Source organism: Eretmochelys imbricata, chromosome 6 (assembly GCF_965152235.1).
Source record: "Eretmochelys imbricata isolate rEreImb1 chromosome 6, rEreImb1.hap1, whole genome shotgun sequence".
Classification (NCBI taxonomy): Eukaryota; Metazoa; Chordata; order Testudines; family Cheloniidae; genus Eretmochelys; species Eretmochelys imbricata.
Window position 1 is genome coordinate 90,526,882 of NC_135577.1, and position 20,088 is coordinate 90,546,969.

At 49.9% G+C, this 20,088-nt stretch overlaps 2 protein-coding genes across 6 annotated transcripts in view; one reads left to right on the top strand and one right to left on the bottom strand.

Annotated features, from left to right (window-relative positions):
- Positions 1-6,232, top strand: ZC2HC1C (zinc finger C2HC-type containing 1C). Its single transcript, XM_077819154.1, has 3 exons — positions 1-170; positions 2,855-4,139; positions 5,543-6,232. Exons 2-3 carry the CDS (start codon positions 2,862-2,864, stop codon positions 5,801-5,803), a joined length of 1,539 nt encoding a protein of 512 aa, XP_077675280.1. The 5' UTR covers positions 1-170; positions 2,855-2,861; the 3' UTR covers positions 5,804-6,232.
- Positions 6,233-10,282: 4,050 nt separating this feature from the next.
- The window catches only part of NEK9 (NIMA related kinase 9), a 34,609-nt gene continuing 24,803 nt past the window's right edge, over positions 10,283-20,088 (bottom strand). For 3 of the 5 annotated variants that reach the window (XM_077819155.1, XM_077819158.1, XM_077819159.1), the window contains 4 exons: positions 18,543-18,733; positions 14,841-15,005; positions 13,300-13,512; positions 10,283-12,812 (listed from right to left, as the gene is read on the bottom strand). In XM_077819155.1, coding sequence (XP_077675281.1) covers positions 12,690-12,812; positions 13,300-13,512; positions 14,841-15,005; positions 18,543-18,733 — 692 coding nt within the window. In that variant the 3' untranslated portion in view covers positions 10,283-12,689. The remainder of the gene's footprint in view (positions 12,813-13,299; positions 13,513-14,840; positions 15,006-18,542; positions 18,734-20,088) is intronic. The other 2 variants (XM_077819156.1, XM_077819157.1) reach the window with 2 other exon arrangements.

Sequence of the window (20,088 nt, forward strand, 5' to 3'; positions counted from 1 at the left end):
CGGGAACAGAGCCGCCCCAGACCATAGAGCGGAGCCGAGTGCCAGAGCGGCCGACTCGGCGGGAGGCTAGAGCGACGCTGGAGATAGCGTTGGCGTGCTGGTTTCCAGGCAACAGTAGTAAACAGTCAGTGCGCAGCGCCCGCAGCCGCCCAGCGCGGCTGGAGGCCCAGGTGAGGATGGCGGTCACGGGGCATTTGTTTCCCTGGGGGTGCGTGAGGGCAGCACCCCGCCCGTGAGGGGACCTTTCCCAGGGCGGGGGTTGGCTGCCGGGGTGTCGGAGCGTATCTGGACAGCCTCGCTCGCCGGGGGCCGGGGAGGGCGTTCCGTGGGGTGCCCGAGCACCTCCCAACACCCTTTCGCTGACCTGGGGATAACAGACCCCGAGAGGGGCCGGGCCGGGCCTTCCCCACGCGAAAAGGAGGAAGGGTTCTTGACTTAAGGGCCTGGTTCAAGTCTCGGCTCAGCAGCCGCCTCTCGCGGAGCAAGGCGTGACTTGTCTCTGCCTGACAACGCTGCCTGCCTCCGCGTCTGGGACACGGAAATACCCCACCAAGGAACGTGACCTCCTCGATTTTCACTGTCTGGGCTGAGAGAAGGGCAATAAAGGAAACAATACTCCGCATCAACTGCACTTTGCAGGTGCTGTCAACATTCATTCAGCTTTAGGGGCTGTTGGTTATTATAAAGAAAAGTGTGTGTGTGTGATAACAATAAATGCTGTTTAATTTGACAGAGTCCCTGCAAACCTTCCCCATTCTCAGCATTGTTTGCAATGTGCCACTTAGAGAGAGTTTGGTGAGTTCTAATGTCACCAGAAGGCTATAGCCTCAATTTCCTGGTCTTGATGGAATAGACATTTGATCACAAAAACAGGACCACAAACAGTGCTGACTGACTTCAGAACCCAGCTGACCCCTTGCAGCTCCAGTGTTTTAATTTAAAACACAACAGAACTTACAGTGCCCCTATCAAAGGCACAATAATTAGAAGGTAAAACTGGGTTCCAAGATAGCTGAAGCTTGCAGGTTACCGCAGACACTTGCCCGCTTAGAACCCAATTAAATACCCAGTTAAGAGCTTCCTCTCTTATTACTTGTTTTATCCCTTAATTGGCGAAATCACTGCTGCTGTCACAGTCCCTTTCCACCAATCAGCTGTTCAACAATTGTTTTGAATTCAAATTAAAAACTTCTGTAACCGCTTGTCCAAATTGGTAAAACTTGATGCCATGAAGCAAATGTTGGATGTTTGTACCCCACCCCAATCATAGTGCTACAAGTACGATTTTTAAGAGCACATGACTTCTTCAGAGCTAAGTTGTAGCAAAGGGTACACTGCCACCAGTACCTACCTGAAAGTTGTTGCAGTCAGTGGGCGTGCCACTGGAATTCTAGCAGCCTTCTCAGCAGCTGGGGATTAGACCGGAAATAAATCCGCATCAAAAACCCACCAAATAGTATGTGACCTTTACATGAGCATATCTCAGCCCAAAGCCTATATGTCCTCATCATCCCCTGCTGTACTCTTAGCTTAGATTACACTCCTAAGGGCAGTGGCTTTGTGCTGGTTTGTAAAGCTCCATATATGCTTGTGATGGTGTATAATTGGCCTTGCCCTATAGGAACCTCAAGTTATTTGTTCAGGCTGTGTGCTGTAGGAGAGCATGCTGCAGGAGCAGGGTAACCTGCTTCTGGAGGTTTCTGTATGTTGACTCTACCTGTAGCATATAAGAATCTGTGTTGCCAGAATCCAAAGAACACTTGCTTCTCTAGCTGGTGTTGCAAATTCTAAAGGGAGGAACCATGGAGAGGACTTAACAGATATTTTTGGGCAATAGACTTCCCCGCTGGCTGAGCACATTCTTGCTGCTTTCGTAGCAAGACATTGCACAGGCAGAGAAAGAAGCAATTTATTTCCAACTGCATTAGAGAATTCCACAGGTAAAACCAGGAGAGGCCTTCAAAGAGGCCCTGCACCTCAGGGAAGGTTCACAGAGGGCAGAGTAATCACACAAGCTCTCCAAAGCTCCATTAATGTCCTTTGGGCTGTTCAGGCCGCTGCCTCTAGAGCATGGGTGGGCAAACTATGGCCCGCAGGCCAGATCCGGCCCGTCAGTCATTTTAAACCAGCCCTCGAGCTCTTGCTGGGTCACAGGGTCAGGGGCTGCTCCATGCGGCTCCTGGAAGCCGTGGTATCCACCCCCCCCCGGGGTCCAATGGCCCCCTCCGGCGCTCCAGTGGGAGCTGCAGGGGCTGTGCCAGCAGATGGGGCAGCATGCAGAGCAGGCTGGCCGTGCCTTCACATAGGAGCCGGAGAAGGGACATGCCGTTGCTTCTGGGAGCCTCTTGCACCCCTGAGCCTCTGCGCAGCCTAGCCCTGATCCCCCTCTGAACCCCTTGATCCCAGCCTGGAGCACCCTCCTCCACCCCAAACCCCTCATCACCAGCCCCATCCCAGAGCTTGCACCCCCAGCTGGAGCCTGCACCCCTGCCCCAGCCATGATACCCCTCCATCCCAGCCCAGAGCACCCTCCTACACCCCAAATTCCTCATCCCCATCCCCACCCCAGAGCTCACCTCCCACTCCCCAGCCTGGAGCCCCCTCCTGCACCCTGAACTCCTCATTTCTGGCCCAACCCTGGAGCCCACAGCCCCAACCAGAGCCCTCACCCCCTCCCACACCCTAACCCCAATTTTGTGAACATTCATGGCCTGCCATACAATTTCTATTGGCCTGAGGGCCACATCTGGGAAAACGTTTGTCCACTCCTACTCTAGAGCGTTGATTTTGGGGAAGCCCCAGCTTGGGAACAAACATGTTTATAATGTGTTTTTGCCCCAATGTTCTACCACAGGCACTGAATGGCTCAGCTGCAACTGGCTGTGTGTCCACCTGTGGATTCTATGGTGGCAGCTCCCAGTCTTCCATTGACAGGGCAGAAGAGATACCATCCCAAGGCCCTTGGGCACCAGTCCCAGCTAGAACACCTGAAGAACAACTTCCAGCAGCAGCTCCTGCGTGACAAGGAGGAAAAACTGAAGGATCTTTGCATCTGCAAAAGCCGGAGTTATTCCTGCTCTCTCTTTTCTGGGAGCAACCAGCAAGACTCTGGACTAGAAGGCTTCTACTCTGCTGGACCCCACAGCAGGTATCTCACCAGCCAGACCAGTACTTTGCCCTCCAAGTGGGCAGCCAGGCGGAGAGAAGGGGTGGACCGGTCCTACCCTCTGAAACCAGTCTTTCATCGCAAGGCTGAGAGTGTTCCAGTGGTCAGCACAGGTCCGCTCAGGAGCTCACCACCCATGGCTGAATCTCCGAGCAATAGATCTAGCTCAAAGAAGAGAGGAAAGTTGCCAGCAGCCAGGGCCCAACCAGCTGTATTCCCATCTCCTTTGGCAGCAGAGCAGCCTAAGCAGTCAGCCACACATCCAAGCAGGGCAGAGTTGGGTTACATCCAAAGGCTGGAGGCAGCTGGGCAGAGCCTGGAGGAGGAGATCCGAAGGAAAGAGGCCCTCCTCAGGGAGAAGCTGAGGAGAACAGAGGAGGAGCTCAGGCGGATCCAGAGAGAGAAGCAGCAGGTGGAGGTGGAAGAGAGAAAGGAGAGAGAGGGTCTGAGGATGCAAGAGAGGAAAGCGGCAGGGCTTTCTGGAGGGAACATTTTCAGGGCTACAGCCAGGCCCAGTGAGGGGGACTGTGATTGGGAGCAGTCTCCAGAGGGTGCCATGCCTGTGCCAAACAATACCCACCTTCCCCATGTGCTGGGCATAGAGAGACTCAAGAAGGGGCGGCTGGTGGCCAGCAACAGCAAAATTCAAGAGCACATGTCTTTGGAGAGCATGGCCTCCTGTTCAAAGTTGGTCATGAAACACAGCCAAGGTACACCTGCAGCAGCCCCCTCAGAACAAGACCCTGCAGCAGAACTGTTGCATTCACAGGCTCCCATTGGCACGGAGCAGGGAGAGCTGGGAGAGTGTGGCTTCTGTGGGCGTAGGTTTCTCCACCTCCGGCTGGAGAAGCACATGTATGTTTGCAGCAAAAGCCAAGGCTCCAAGAGGAAAGTATTTGATTCAAGCATGGCCAGAGCCAGGGGAACTGAGCTGGAGCAATATCAGCACTGGAAGGGCAAAAACACCACCCAGGTAACATGCACTTCCAGGCAACTGGCTGGCCTGGGGGTGGATCAGTCCTTCCCCCTTGGAACCCTCTTTAAGAAGGATGGAATTATATCTGTTTTAATAATACTTACTATGCTCCTGACACTCCATTCAGGCCCACTAGAATATAGACACCTTTAAGGGATAAGCCAGCAACGAGCCCATGGACAGGATCCAGCATTAGAAGGTTTAAGGGGCTTGGTTTAGGACACTGAAACTTCCTGGAGATAGTCACCTGATCTCCAAAATAATGAAGGGGTATGAAAGAACTTTCTCAGAGGTAGGGCCCTACTAATTTCATGACACTGAAAAACATGTCCTGGACTGTGAAATAAGCCTTTCCCCGTGAAATCCAATCTCTGCGTGCTGTTGGGAGTACCCCAGTTGGTAGCTCCTAGTCCAGGCTGGGCTGGGCAGGACAGGACGTGTCCTTCCCTGCACAGATGCTCTTGGTGGGGAGATCAGACCCACCCCCTGAGGCAGCACAGAAATGAGGGTGGTACACCCTCACTTCTGTGCTTCAACAGCCCCAGAACTGGGCTTGGGGCTCCTGCTGGGACAACCGGGCTTCTGCCAGGGGTTTGGGGTGCCCCCAAATTGGCCTGGGCTCCTGGGCACAGTTAATTCACCACTGGCCCAGACTAGCAACTAGGCAATCCTGACTGGGGCACTCTCAGCAGCAAGGGGGAAGATCAGGACCCCCCCCTCCACTTCCCATAGGTGCTGGAACAGGGGGTGCTGCACCTGCTGGTTTGTAGTGGTTTCCATCATTTACAGGGTTTACAGTTTTGCTTAATGGCTCTCAGCACCCTCACTATAAAAATCCTTCCAGGACCTATGCCATTTCTGGGCCTTTTACACCGTGCAAAGGGAAGAATCTCCTCCTACTGAAAGGGGCTCAACCCACTCCAGGATGCTCCCAGCGGGGGCAACCTCTTATTGGTGGTAGTGGTGGGAGGGGGGGGTCTGCTGTGTTTAGGTTGGGGGAGCTGCAGTATAATTGGGGCTGCTATTGGGGGGCAGGCTGGGACCTGATCTAAAAGCCTATTGTTAAAACAAACCAATGGCAAGGGGAACATTAACATCCCTCAGCCAAGCTCCAGCAGCCCCTGCCTGGTGTATCTTGGCCTCACTTCTGCAGGCTCCCTTTAAGTGGCTATTTTCCCCTGCTCCTGGTGACTGATACCTTCCCTTGACAACCACCATCTGTCTTGGCTGCCTTAAAGGAGTGGTACCAATCTGGGGGTTTGCTGCACTGGAGGTGGGTTCAGGGCTGAGTATGGGGTTGGACCCTCTATGAGAAGATGGTGAGTAAAGGCGCAGGACCTGGAGCCAGCCCAGTTATAGCTCCTGCCATCTATACTAATCACTCTTCCCCTTCTGTGCAGAATGAGCCACCCAAGAACAACTGGAGACAAAAGCATGAGTCTTTCATCCGGACCCTCCGCCAGGCCCGTGAGATGCAGCATGTGATCTCCAAAGGGGGGAAGCTCTCAGACCTGCCACCACTGCCCCCTGTAGAGAACCCAGACTATATCTCCTGCCCCCACTGCAACCGCCGCTTTGCACCCAAGGTGGCTGAGAGACATATTCCCAAATGCAAGACCATCAAGAACCGACCCCCACCACCACCACAAAGGAGACGTTAAGGATGACACACTGCAGTGAATCCTAGCTCCCGCTCCCAAACTGGCTTCCATCTAGAGGAAGCTTTGTGTTCTTCCCATCCCCCAAGCAGGCTGCTAACTTTTAAGATATCCCCATGTAACGTCAGTAAGACGCTCAGGCCCCATGAACAGAATACTAAAGTGCTTGTACTTTGAGCTGCAGCCAGTGGTTCCTGAGTGTGTGCAGATAGGTCCATGACAGTTTAGGCCACTACCCTACTGCTGCTGGTTCCCATTTCTTCCCCTTCTACAGCTCTTCACAAGGAGTTCCAGTTCTCTTGATGGAAGAGATTGCTGGGTCTTGCTGTGAGTGGGAGGAGATTACCACGATGTCCGTTGTGTAGGGAATGGGGTTGTCGGTGGGACAGCAGCAAGGGAAGAACCACCATGGATAGGCTGGTCCTCAGAATCATGGTTGGGGCTATGGGCAGGTGGTGGGGGTGGAAGGTTGAGGGCTCTTTCCTCTGACATGAAGTAGTACACAGTGTGGGGCAGAGGTCATCCAGATCTCACAGATGGAAAGAAGCCCTTTAGTTAGGCACAGCCAGTGCTCAGCCTTGAACCAGCCACACAAAAATACCCCTTCCCTGCTGAGATCAAACTGATATTTGTATAAACAATGAGGAGGCCTTGTGGCACCTTAGAGCCTAACAAATTTATTTGGGCAGAAGCTTTCGTGGGCTAAAACCCACTTCATCAGCTGCATGGAGTGAAAAAAACAGTAAGCAGAATTCATAGCACATGAATTCTGCTTACTGGTTTTTTCACTCCATGCATCTGATGAAGTGGGTTTTAGCCCACGAAAGCTTCTGCCCAAATAAATTTGTTAGGCTCTGAGGCAGAGGTGGGCAAACTATGGCCCGTGGGCTGCATCTGGCCCATGGGACCCTCCTGCCCAGCCCCTGAGCTCCTGGCCCAGGAGGCTAGTCTCCCTGCTGCCTCAGCTCACTGTGCCGCCAGCACAATGCTCTGGGCAGTAGGGCTGTGAGCTCCTGGGGGTGCAGCTACAGAGCCTGGCCTGACCCAGTGCTCTGTGCTATGCGGCATGGCTGCCTGTCCTGGTGCAGCCACGCTGCCAGCCACCGGTGCTCCAGGCAGCGAGATAAGGGGGCAAGGAGCTGGGGGGGGGGGGGTTGGATAAAGGGCAGGGGAGTTCAGGGTGGTGGTTAGGAGCCAGGAGTGTGGATAGGGGTCGGGGTGGTCAGAGGGCAGCGAACAGGGGGATTGAATGGGGGCAGGGGTCCTGGGGGGGGCAGTCAGGAAGGAGAGGAGGGGTTGGATGCAGCAGCAGGGGGCAGTCAGGGGACAGGGAGCAGGAGGGGTGGGTGGGGTACAGGTCCCAGGGGGGCAGTCAGGAATGAAAGGAGGGGTTGGATGGGGTGGCAGGGAGCAGTCAGGGGTGGGTGTTCCAGGGGTGGTCAGGGAAAAGGGGTTGTTGCATGGGGCAGGGGTCCTGGATGGGGGGGGCAGTCAGGAAGGAGAGGGGGTGGATGGGGTGGCAAGGGGCAGTTGGGGTGGAGGGTCTGGGGGTGGTCAGGGAGGGGTGGCAGTCAGGAATGAGGAGGGGTTGGATGGGGCAGCTAGGGTGGGGGGTCCAGGGGCAGTCAGGGACAGAGAGCAGGGGGTTGGATGGGGCAGGAGTCCTAGGGGCAAGAAGCAGTGGGGTTTGGATAGGGGGCGGGGGCCAGGTCATGCCTGGCTGTTTGGGGAGGCACAGCCTCCCCTGATTGGCCCTCCATACAATTTTGGAAACCAGATGCAGCCCTCAGACCAAAAAGTTTGCCCGCCCCTGCTCTAAGATGCCACAAGGACTCCTCCTTGCTTTTGCTGATACAGACTAACATGGCTACCACTCCGAAACCTGATATTTATATGTTAACACCCTGACTGTGCTGAAGGAAGCGCCTGCCTTCAAAACAGCTGGGGAGTGGGCTGGAATTCTACTGCTGTTTAGCTGCAGATGCTGGCACATGAAAGCCCCCAAAGATCAACTCTCCAGCTTCATCCACCAAGCCTGTGTGGCTGTCTCTGGGAAGAGCAGGTGGGAGGGAGTTCTCGGTTCCTACAGTAGAGAGGCCTTGTGTGGGATGATACAGTAGTTTGGATAAGTCAGGGAAGGTAGTTTCCTTGCAGAGAGACTGGGAAGATAAATGACATTAGTACATTAGAACAATGTACAAATTACAACTTTCCTTCCCTCTGTTTCTAACAGTCCCTAGAGGCAGAATCCAGAACTGCTTCCCTCTCTCAGCTGCTTTTTGTGCTCAGTCCTGTTTGTTTTTGAGCTGAACAATGAAAACAGAGCAGGTAGGCTCATTCCGTGCTTCTCCTGCAATAGCCCACAGGAGGATTTATTTAGCTTGTTTCCACTGGAATTCAGGAAAATCCTCGGACTGTTTCTATTGGACTTTGGGTCAGTAACATTTTGCTTTTAAACATGCAAAACCCTTAATTTGGGGCCATGTTTGACATACCATCTCTTTAATCGGAAGAGCAGACTGGGGAGCGGGACCCATAAAATGCAGCTTCAGCACAGGAATTCCTTGGGCAGAAAGCTTACAGATGAGGCCTCATAGTAGCAGGGGAAGCTATGCACCACCAGCCACTTACTTAGTATTTGGAGAGGCATCTTTCAGCCCAAGTGTGCTTGTTCCAGTGTCAACTGTGGAATGGTAAAGACTCCTAGAGCTAGGACAGGGCCTTTAGGCTACAGGGTGACTGTTACAAAGGGATTACTTACCAGGTACACGAACTTGGACTCTGATGCAAGGTTCTTTCCAGCCTCAGTTTTCCATGGAGAGCATCCAGGCTAGCAGATGTCTTTAGGCCCTATGTAAGTAGCAGGTTGTTCAGTACTAACAAAGCCCTAGCAGGTGGGTCCCAAGCAGTGTAGGGATACCAATGGAAGAACAAGTAATTCACGAGAGGAGAAAATGAACAAACAAGCCCAGTAACTTTTTCTTCAAGGCACATGGTGGTCCTGCCCCAACTCAGCACAGCCTGGGGAAGATACACAGGGGCCAGACTGAACTAGGCTTAGTCAGAGGCTGGATATTTGGAAATAGTCCTTGACTGTGAGGTGTGGAATAGTCTCCCAAAGAAATAGGAGACCTCCTGTCCCCAAGATAAGTGGGCAAAGCTCCCTCCCTTGGGACACTATGGTAGTGCTCAAAAGCCCCAATTAGTGTTAAAGCTGGATGGTGCTGGGCACTGTGCAAGCACTGAAGAGCTTACAGCCTAGGAAGAAATATTAAAATCCAGAGACAGGGTCTGAAATGGGTTCAACATACATGCAGAGTGATCATGGGAGGCTGGGCACATGGCTTAGTAACTCCATTTCTGGTTTTATTATTATGGGATAGCAGTGAGGTCACAGGAAGGCTGGAGAGGAGTAAATAGCAAGAAAATGGGGAAGGGGGGAGAGTGGAAATTCATCTGAACTGATAAATTAATTTTTAAAATGAACTAAACACGAAACTAGTTTAAGAAAATCAGTATCGTAACCCCTGTGATGTGTTTATATTAAATCCAACTTTACATGATCCTCACCCTGTTCTCAGTGTGCCAAAGGCTGACGGTGTCAACAATGCTGATCTGCATCACAGAAGTCAGCAGGGGAAGTTGGTAGGGATAATGGGGCTCTTGAGAAGTTGTGGGAGGCAGTTTGGGATTGTGGGATAAACACACTCATGGCAAGTTTCTGTGAAAAAGATGAGCAGTTTAAATAGTTAATGGTGACATTGAAGTTGTAGACCAAATTGTCTGCTGGGGTTACATCACTGAAGTCAATGGAATTATGCCAGGAGATAATTGGCTTGCCATCTTTATGTTTCAGAGTCAACAATGGCCAGTTCACTGCTCTTGTTGAGCTATCGTTTCAGTTTGTCTGCAGACTCAGGCAGGCGTACAGATACCATTGAATACAGGAGACCCTGATTAAAAACTCAGAGAGTTTTTACTATTCTGTTTTTACAGCACCCAGCACAATGGGACCCTGATCCATGACTGATGCTCTTAGGTGCTGTGGTAATGCAAATAAATAATCAGAACTGGCAGCAGTGCCACTTATTACAACTACTGAATAGGTGACTGTGGGAGACTTAACACTCTAGTAAAAGCTCTTCTAAGAGAACCAGGATTTTGTTCCTTTGGACCCATCTCTTCCTGCTGCTCATACCCCACATGGCACCATTGGAGCTGTGGTAAAAATGGCATCATCAGGAAGAGAAGCAGCATCAAGAGACCAGGTGTCTCATGGAACACAGCCTCTTTTCATGTAGATGTCCCTAGTAAAGCAAAACTTGCCACTTTTTCACAGCAATGAACCTTCCCCTCAGCTGACTGCGTTCACACTTTCCCCACACCTCTTGGTGGAATGAAAACACAGGAGACCCTGCTCCAAGCTGAGATTCTGCCTGGAGGGGAGGTGGGAATATGCACAGAGTCAGAACACACCGGAGAATTAGTTTAAACATTTATTTAAACAAACTACAAACCACTCCACTCTTTAATCTTTCAAAGAAAGATAATGACAAACTAGTTATTCTGCCAGTGTCAGAGCAGGCATAAGTCGTGTTCCACTATAACAACTCAAGAGCAAAACTAGCAGGAGACTGACATATGGAGCTAGCAATGCAAAAAGGGGAGAAGTCAAAAGGGTTTTGAAACTGTTCAAAGGCACTTCTTCCCACTTGCCCTTCACTTTCCAGCCCAAAACTGGGTTTAAACTGCTTATCTGGTTGCACAGCTAGCTGGTGTGAAAATCAGTGGTCTGTAATAGGCACAACTTGGATAGCGTGAATCCTCTAAGGCACACATGAGGTTGTGGAGCACAGGACACCCTCTGCCAGGGATCTGAATCCTCTACTAGATCCAAGGGGAATCCAGTCTTTCCAGCTGTAGAGCATTGAGAAAGGAGATAGCAGTGCACTGCAGGAGAGCAACTCCCATCAGCTTGGTGCTCGCTTATTGGACATGGCTTAGGCTTAGCACTTCACTCCTTCTCAAAGCCACTGCTGCAACATGACAGACTCCATCTCCACTGCAGCAACAGAATTCTTATGCTGGGACTCCTAACCTGAGAACTGACTCCAATACATATGGGAGAAGAGAAGGCAGTGTCACCAACAGTAACCAAGCAACGCTTGAACTTCTGGCATTCAAGACCCTACATTGGGGCTGTCTCTCTCCTTCCCGCTCTACAATGATAAGGACAGCCAGACTGAGGTCTAACTCTGCCCAGGTTGCTGCTCAGAACAGACTGCATTTGATTCAGCTCTAGTATACTACAGTGATAGGCACTAGAGAAGAACCTAAGAGAGCACTGATTCCAAGCAGGATGCTTTGGCATCTGTCCCCAGGTAGAGAATTTCATCAAGAAAGACGTTAGCACCCTTAAACAGTCCCCACAAGGGAAGAAAAGTCTAAGGCAGGTGAAATAGCTCTCATTGAAAGATTCAAGGCAAAACTAGAGACACACCGGTGATGGAGACAGTTTTAGGGATAATGAAATCACAACCCCACCCCATTGCATGGGAGGAGAAGACTCAGCTTCCTAGAAGCCCCACCTTGGGGAAGGGTGAGGCCCTTCCCAACCCAAAAATCCACCCCAAGCCAATTTTTTAAACAATTTAGAAAACTCTCTCATTCCCTACTAGGGATATGGGAAAGTCTCAAATGTCAGGCCACTTCAAGTTCCTTGGAAGAGAGAACCTTGTGCAGCTAGAGAAGGGGTGAGCTTTAGACTGAGGCCTAACCATCTACTGCCCTGGAAAAGATGTCTTCTGTGTGCACTGCAGTAGAGACCCATGCTGAGAGGACAGCTGTGCTCCCACTTTGTCAAAACAATGGAGGGGAAAAAAATACTGACGAGGCCCACACCAGCATTGAGACTGTGCCAGCCTACGGCGAGGGATAAGTAGAAACAAAGCCAGGAGCAGCAATGGACTCACTCTGAGAAACCAGACATGACAAGAGGAGCTCTGGCACCCAAAACTAGCTGAACAGATGGAGTAATGAGTGTGCCACAGCCTGAGATCCAGACACACCTTTTCTGGTTAGGAAGCAGCCAGTCTGAACTCAAGAACCCTATCTCAAGCAGTTCCCTCTGCTACAACTGGAAACTAAATCCAATTTTCCTTTTTGTGCAGTGCTTGGAGGGTGGAAAGCATTAGCTGAGTGCTAGGCCCTCAGAATAAAGCATTTAAACTTCATTTGTAGGACGAGGGCACACAGCTGTATGGACAAAGGCTGCATCTCAGGACAGGGGCATGCTTTCTATCACCATCTCCCCACTGCCTCCAGAGTAAAACACATTCAAGGCTCTGTTTGCCCGTGAGCAGCATTGAGCTGTTCCACAGGCAGGGCCCTGTCCGTTGCCATAATGGCTGGGAGCAGCTCAGAGTTCACTGCTCTAAAGTGAAGGTGGGGAGTTAGGGTTCAGCCAGCTTCCGTACCCAATGGTTCTCGCTCTCTCACCTAGAGGTGCAGTGACTAATGCTGGGGTCCCAAGGGCAGCTCTTAGGAAGCAGTGAAACAAAAGGGCCACAAGCTGCTACTGGAGCCATCACCATGATGGGTCCAGGGTCGTCTTGCCTCAAGGGCAGGATTGATGGATGAGGTACAGAGAAGAGCTGCTGCTGCCATAATCACTGAGCTGACCATTGCCCAGAGCTCAGGACCCTACCCCTCTCAAAACTCACTCCTAGATCATATCTAACGGAGGTGTCTCCCACCAAACGTACATGGGTGCTGCTCTGGAGCCTCCGCCCTCGCTCCTTATCAGTGAGTGACCTGAAGCCAGGAAAGCCGCTTTCTGCATTCAGTTAGTGTGTTGTGAAGTTGGATGGATCCCAGTAGGCTCAGGAGACTAGAGACTGGAGCGGCATGAGTCCGTTCCCAAGAGACACCAGGAATCTGAATCCAAGTCAGTTTTTGGATCAGTTTCCATCTCTTCTTTGGCTGTCTGGGTTCCTTTGGAATGAGCCTGCAGCTGTCCAGACAAAACAGTCAGTCACTCCCAGAACTCAGCTGCTGGCTATACACAATTTACTGGCTACTCCAGATGCAAGTTTCTACCATCACGAAGAGAGCTACTATGGCAATCCCAGCCAGGGCACGCTACATCTAACTGCTCCCCTCTTCTTGGGGAGGAGAAATACAAGTTGCTCAAAACCCCTTAGGCACTGAAGTACCTGCCTCATGGCTGTATTGCTATTAAATTATTGCCATAGAGTAAATTAGAGTGTCTTTGCAGCTGACCAAGAGCAACAGGCACAAGGAATTTTTACCCTACACCTCTCTGCTCTGTCCCATCTCCAGCTGCCTGAAGAGATCTGAGTTTGATTAAAAGCTCTTCCTCTTCTCTCTCCCCGCCATCCAACCAGAACCAGGATCAAAGTTCTCTACCCCTGCACACACACCTTCCAAGGGGTGTGAGGGTTCTCAGCCTGAATGCCTCACCCAAGGGATGTCCTCACCTGCTGCATTCCCTCCGTCCCCCTGCAGAACCTCTGGACCTGGGCACTGAGACGACTGGTTTCCTGCTGCAGCTTCTGTTGGTCAGCCAGACACTGTAACACCAACCCCTGCAGCCGCTCCACCTCAGTTTGCAAAGTGCTGCACACACAGGCTGCAGCTGGAGACACTGCCTTTCCTTCCACACAGGGCAGGGCTGGAGCTGAACAAATCTGCTGCAGAGAGAGACGGGGGAATGAGTTTGTATGTGTGCACAACGTATGAAACCTCCCAGGGCAGTGGCTGTCTGTGCCATGGTGAGAGAATGAGGATGGAAGATGGCACCACAGCTGCTGAAGTTGCAGATTTCCAAGCGCTAAGTGCTGGATCCTTGGGCAGCCAGGTCAACATGATATTAACCCTTATGTTATTCACTGCCAATTCCCCGGACCCCAAACTTGGACAGACCTTCCTCCCACTCCCTCTTTATAGCTGTTGTCCCTACCTGCTTGTCACTCTGAGATCCTTGTTGATGCCTCCCCACCCCAGCCTGATTTCCCAGGTGAGTCAGGAATTAGCACCTCATCTAGGGATGGCAGCACTATAAACTCCTGTATAATTTCCTGCCCTATCCATGCTTCCCAGGTTCCTCCCTCCCACTGGAGTCTCCCAGCATGGGGTTAATATTTCCCCAGATGTGTGAGCTGCATTTTTCCTAAGCAGGAACTCATTTTATTTCCTACTCACATGTCTACTCTCTTTTGGATTTCTCTCTCCTCACTGGTATTCACAACTCCTCCCAAGTTAGCATCAACTGTGAACATCATGAACATGCCCTTTTCCACTCTCATCCAGACCATCAGTTAGTCTGACCCAATGGCCCCCACTAGACCTCCCCACAACTCAAACGTTGCCATTTATGTTCCCATCAGCTCTTACTCAACCAACATTCATTGATGTGGTTGAGTAAGATGTGGTCTGAAGATGTGGTCTGAAGGCAGGGGTCTCAAACTCAAATGACCACGAGGGCCATATGAGGACTAGTGCATTGGCCCAAGGGCCGCGTCACTGAAACCCCCACCTTTCTGCCCCTGCCCCCACTCCGCCCCTTTCATGAGGCCCCGCCCCTGCCCTTTCCCTGCCCCCATTCCAACCCCTTCCCCGAAGTCACTGCCTGCCTGCCCTGGCCCCGTGCTGCTCTGCTCTGCTCCAGGAAGCAGCCAGAACCACGTCCCTGGGGGAGGAGGGGCACAGGGCTCCATGTGCTGCTCTTGCCACTCCTCCAGGTACCTCCTCCGAATCTCCCAATGGGAGCTGTGAGGAGCAGTGCCTGGAAGCGAGAGCAATGCACAGAGCCCTCTGCCACTCCCCCCCGGGGCCACAGGGACATGGTTCCAGCTGCTTCAGGGAGCAGCGTGGTGCTTGCGATGCCATGGGGTAGGCAGAAGGGTTGGGGGGTCGTGCAGGAAGGGGGGTGCGGGCAGCTTGGCAGGCCTCCCGAAAGAACCCTGCGGGCCACACGCAGCCCGCGTGTTTGAGACCCCTGTCTTAAGGTATACTTTACCTGGGGCTCTGTCTTGGGCTTGTTGAATTCAGCAGGAGCATCAGAGGCCACTTTCAGTCCTTGAAATTCCTGATAGGGAAGAGTCTCCTTTTCAGGCTCTGAAGAGTCTGTGCTCATAGGAAAGGGGCTGTCAGGCATGGGGATGAATTCAGCATTCTCCAGTTCCTGGACACACACACAAGCAGCATTGTGTCAGAGATTCCTCATGCTCCTAAACACCCTGCATCTCTTCAGCCAGGGCACCAGCACCCTCTTGTGGTGGAAAAGACTACTATGGCTTACAGGCTCCTCACACAGCAGACCCCTTGCTTGAAGTCAGACTAGCAGCGAGACACTCTCCTCCTAACAGTAGCCTGGCACTAGGTCTCTCAGATCATCACTGGGGTGAACTCCACACCATTTCTTGGTGTGGGCTGGTTGGCTGACAGGTCCCGTTTGTGTCACCATTTAGGTGTGCGACAATTCTCCAAAAAGGGCCATACTAATATACCCACCCTACACACACCCACACCATATATAACTTGAAAGCTTATTTTATGTATGTTTAGATGAGGCATAATATGGAGTAGTCAAGTGGTGCTGTAAGCCTGTAGACAAGGTGAAACAGTGGTAACTAAAAACAAAAAAAGTGTCATTTTCTGCACAGTTCCAGAAACACTGCAATAGGACCATGAGTACAGTTTTTACTGTTTAAGTTAATTTAAGCACCTTAGTGTGGTACTTATTGGTCAAAGCTACCAAACAACAATGTATTAAAAGATTTTAGTTTCTCATGGGCAAGTATTTTTTTCAGAAATGAAGCTGTTTAGAATGTGGCAAAAAATGGTGAATATCAATATCAAAGTATCTTACAAGTGATAATAGTTTTCTATACTTTCAATTGAAATTTGCTGACCAGATCGGTCTCAGATTGAAGGTTTTGCACCAGTAGAAGCAGATTACGTGCCTACAGTTTGTGCTGCATAGTGGGTACATATAAATGTACATGAATTCCTCATGTAATGCTTCTCCATCTGTAAGCTATCGTACATATAATGTAGCATCTAGTCTGCCTGGTAGAAGGTTTTAATTTGTAACTGCCCATGCATGCAGTACTTGCATTTGAAATATTCTAGAAACTAGCTTTTTAATTCAGTGACGCTTATGTACAGGTCAGTGTTAGAGATGATAATACATAGCATCATAATATAAATATGCAAAAGCTATGGGAGAAAGAAGTGGCCTAATGAGAAGTAATGAAGACAAAGTTCATAAACAAGTCCTTGCCTCTGCACTGAAGGATGAAGAGCGTATTACAACTCTTATCAACAATGTCATCAACAATATGACAAACCCATTTGACCCTGAATCACATCCAGAGGAGTTTATCAACGTATTTGCTAGACTGCATGTAAAATCAGGTGTACAAGAGTCTACTGAAAACAGCAGACGTTGGTGAAGAACAAATAGAGAGACTTATGAGAGGGGCACTTGATTCTGATAGGACATATCTTCTTCAGCTCAGTCAAGAAATCTGGCATCAAAACATTTGCTGACATGGTCAAGACCACCAAATTTAAGTCAGGCAAAGGAGGGAAACTTGCAGTAGCTATCAGTCCTGAAATTATTTTCTGCAGAGCCCAGTCCTTCGCAAGATGCAGAGATGATGTTTCAATGGCAACTGTTCTTAGTCACCCAATAGGACCTATGCTGTGCCCCTCTTCCAGGCTGATGGAACTATGAGAAGAACAGATAAAACTGAATTAAGGGATCAGCTGGAGGCTCAGTCTGAAAGACCCCATGAGCAAAGAGCATACAACAAAGAAGCCAGAGATGCCATGGCTCTCATACAACTGATGGCTGGAGACAAATTCTACGCATTCTATGAATTGCCTGCTGAGTATTTGAGGCAGGTCCTAAAAGAATTTGACAGTGCTAATTCTGTAATCAAAGTCTTTACAGATACGACAGGAACTTTGTGAAAACTGCAGACAGACAGTGCTGGACAGGATCTAAGGTTGGATGCAAGAAATACTAGGTGATTGGTGGATGCCCTGTGCCTCCATGGAAATGTTTCTAAATGTGATATCCAACAAGCAGTCACTTCTAAAATTTCTCTGTGAATATAGGATTAAAAATGCACCTGAGTGTGTAGGAGCACACCCAACACAAACATTCCTTTTTGCTAGAGGCTTTTCTGATGGTGAAATAAGCAAAGTCCATCACCAGTAGAAGTTTTTGAAGTATTCCAAGACTTATACAGTACTTAAGAAGACGACGACACAAGAATACTTTTGCATGCTGTATGTGCCAATATGGATTTTGGCTCTCTGTGTGTCAAAGTAACCATAATAAGATCACCTGATACACAAGTTTTGATCCTTGCTCTTCATTGCTTTCCAAAACTGGAACATATAGGTAACATGTAGGAACCACTACCATTACCAGCACAACTGACATATCTGTTCATGCAATTCTTCATATCTGTGCATGCAATTTGTGATGCATTCACCCTGACTTCGGCAACACACTTCCTGCTGTACACGTATTAAAAGGATGTGACTCTATATCAGCCCTATTTAGTATTTAAAAAAAACCTGTGTTTTATGTCAAAACAAAGGTACCTTACCACTTCAGACATCTTGCCAAATTGGAAAAGAGTTTCCGGACGAGCTGCAATTTCTGCACCAAAGAAGTTGGTAGTGGTGCTGTCTGACCAGCACAAGAAAGAAAGAGACCTGTAGAGACCCGAATTGCTTACGCCTCAATCTAGCCATCAAAAAGGACAAGTCAGTGGCGAAACTCCCATCGTGTGAGGACAGTTTTGAAAAAGCGATCAAAAGAGCATCTTGGCAAACAAATATTTGAAAGCCTCCACAAATCGGTAAACCAGCTATTGGATCACTATTGCAATGTAGATGATGAACTACTGCCTGTACTCTTCAAGGGCCCAATAGCAGTGAGCTTCTACAAGATCTTATCTGTGCCTGTACCAATAGAGGTTGCTGCACAATCTACTGTGTCTATAGTCAGAACAATCTTCCCTGCACAGAACTGTGTATAAGCCAAGGCAATGAAGACTATGTTATCCCATGCACTCTTGACAGAGATCACAATGATGAACAAGGTGATGACAATGTTGACTAGAGATGTTAACAGCGCTATTACATTTCAATGATACCTATAAAAATGTGTTATTAGATTTTGTTTCACCCTTTAGATTGTTGTTGTGATTCTTTGGATCACAAAGAAATCAAATTTTATGTCTTGCAATTATACCTAGAGTGATTAAACTAACAAATGAATGCAAATATTTCCAAGTGGTCATTTTGGTGTCATTGTTTATCCCGTTTCTATGGTAATGGCACCACTTGACAGCTCCACATTGTACCACATCTTAAAGCAGACAAGATAAACTTTCATATGATGTATGAGGTGTGTGGGGGTAGACAGGGTACATTAAATTGACCAAACCAGTGGTGTTAGCTGTGTGTCTAAATCCAGTACTACCACAGAACAAGGAGTGCAGAGGAATGTCAATCTGGTGAAGAGGGGGGTCTCCTGCGCCCTCTGGTGGGGAAGAATAGAGGCTGCAGACAGTTTAGAGAAGCCTCTTGGAACTCCTCTTGCTGGGCTCTTTGAGGAAGAAGGGACAGCTTATTCTCCCTTAACCGTGATCCCAGATCCTGGAATTTTAGATAAATTCATGAGACAGTTTATTACCTTACGCAGCCAGCCAGGGCAGGAGCTGCTGTCGGCATTGCTGTCCCCCATGGCCTCTGTTGCACTGATCCAGCCCCCCATTCCACGATCTGCTTCCATGGTTCCCCGAAAGCCTCCACTTGGATCAGGGGTTTCAGATTCCCGTTCATTTTCCTCCTCCTCTCCTCCACCAGTTGTGGAGCTCTGAGCCACTGACAGACAAGAAAGAGAAGCAGCAACCTTACACATTTCATTGGCTCTACCAGGTCAGGGAATGCAGCAGGTGCTGGATCCCAGATGAGGCAGAGAAAAGAGAAGGGGAGATTATCCCCCTAAAAGCTACTTTAACTGCAGAAGCCTGAAGGTGAGTGTATTTACCTGGACTATGTCTCCTTCCAGCTATGTAATTCATAAAACACCATGCAACCCTCCCCAAAAGTGACCCTTTGCCACACAATCTTGCTTCCTGGCCTCATCTCTCCCCACCCAAAAGTCCCTGTAGTGACCCCAAGATAGGTAACCACCTCCTCATCCATCAAGCTATCTCCTGTTGCATAAAGGGACACGGATGACGAATGCCTGGACATATCAGACAGAAGTGTTGACTGCTTTTCCCACCCACACAATCTCCTTGTCTTCATATCTGTAGCCACTCATCCAGTTCCCACCACCTCCACAAGCATCCAGTCCAATCCTATCAGCCTGCCCTGCCTTCCTAACCCTCATAACACGCAGTCTGTTTGAAAGTTAATGAGGTCATTGCCACTTTGGTGAGAGTTATTGAACCACTGGCACCCCAGGCTAAGCTAACAGGACACAGACCCCACAATGTCCAGCTCTCCTGCCAACAAGCCTCTGACCTTGCCCTCCTTCCGTCCATCCAAAATGTTTCTGCCAAAGATGTATCCTCCAGCAGCTGCCACCATATCACCTCCCCACTCACCTCCCACATCAAGTTCAAGCATCTCATGTTAAAGGCCGCACACAGCTCAGCTCCTGCCTCCATCTCTTCCTACTCCTCTCCCACGCTGTTCAGATCCTTCCCCTTAGGCTTAGCACTTCCTCATCTTGTGCACCAGCTGGCCTCCCTCTCTTTATTAAAAGCCCCTCGCATTCTTCTTTGAGGCCTTTCAAAGACAGAACTGAAACCCTGTGACAGGACCAACTGCATCCACAGTCAGTGCACTTGTGCAAGGACCATGTCTGAAAAAATGCAGAGGCCTGAGCCAGCTGGACACAGATACCATAATTCACACCTAGATACCTCGGTGACTGGATAAGATAATAGGACCACCTTGCACAGACCCTGATCCTCCTTGTCTGTGCTCAATCTAACAAGCTGCAAGCCCCCTGCGGGGCAGGGACTTCAGCACAGTATACAGATGATGTGTACATTTCTGGTGCTTGGTTCTTACATTTGTTATCTCCAGGGCCTCCTGCAAGGACCTATGGTCTTTGCTCCTCAGAAATTTCAGCTGCTCTAGTTTTCTCAGATCTCACACTTCTAGGGGGTTTGACTGGGCTGAAACCTGGTTTGGTTTATAAGTACTGTTTTTGCTGGCACCTA

Coding starts and splice junctions, on each gene's coding strand:
- ZC2HC1C (XM_077819154.1), top strand. CDS start 2,862: ATGGCTCAGCTGCAACTGGCTGTGTGTCCACCTGTGGATTCTATGGTG. Junction 4,140..5,542: donor AGGGCAAAAACACCACCCAG/GTAACATGCACT, acceptor CCTTCTGTGCAG/AATGAGCCACCCAAGAACAA.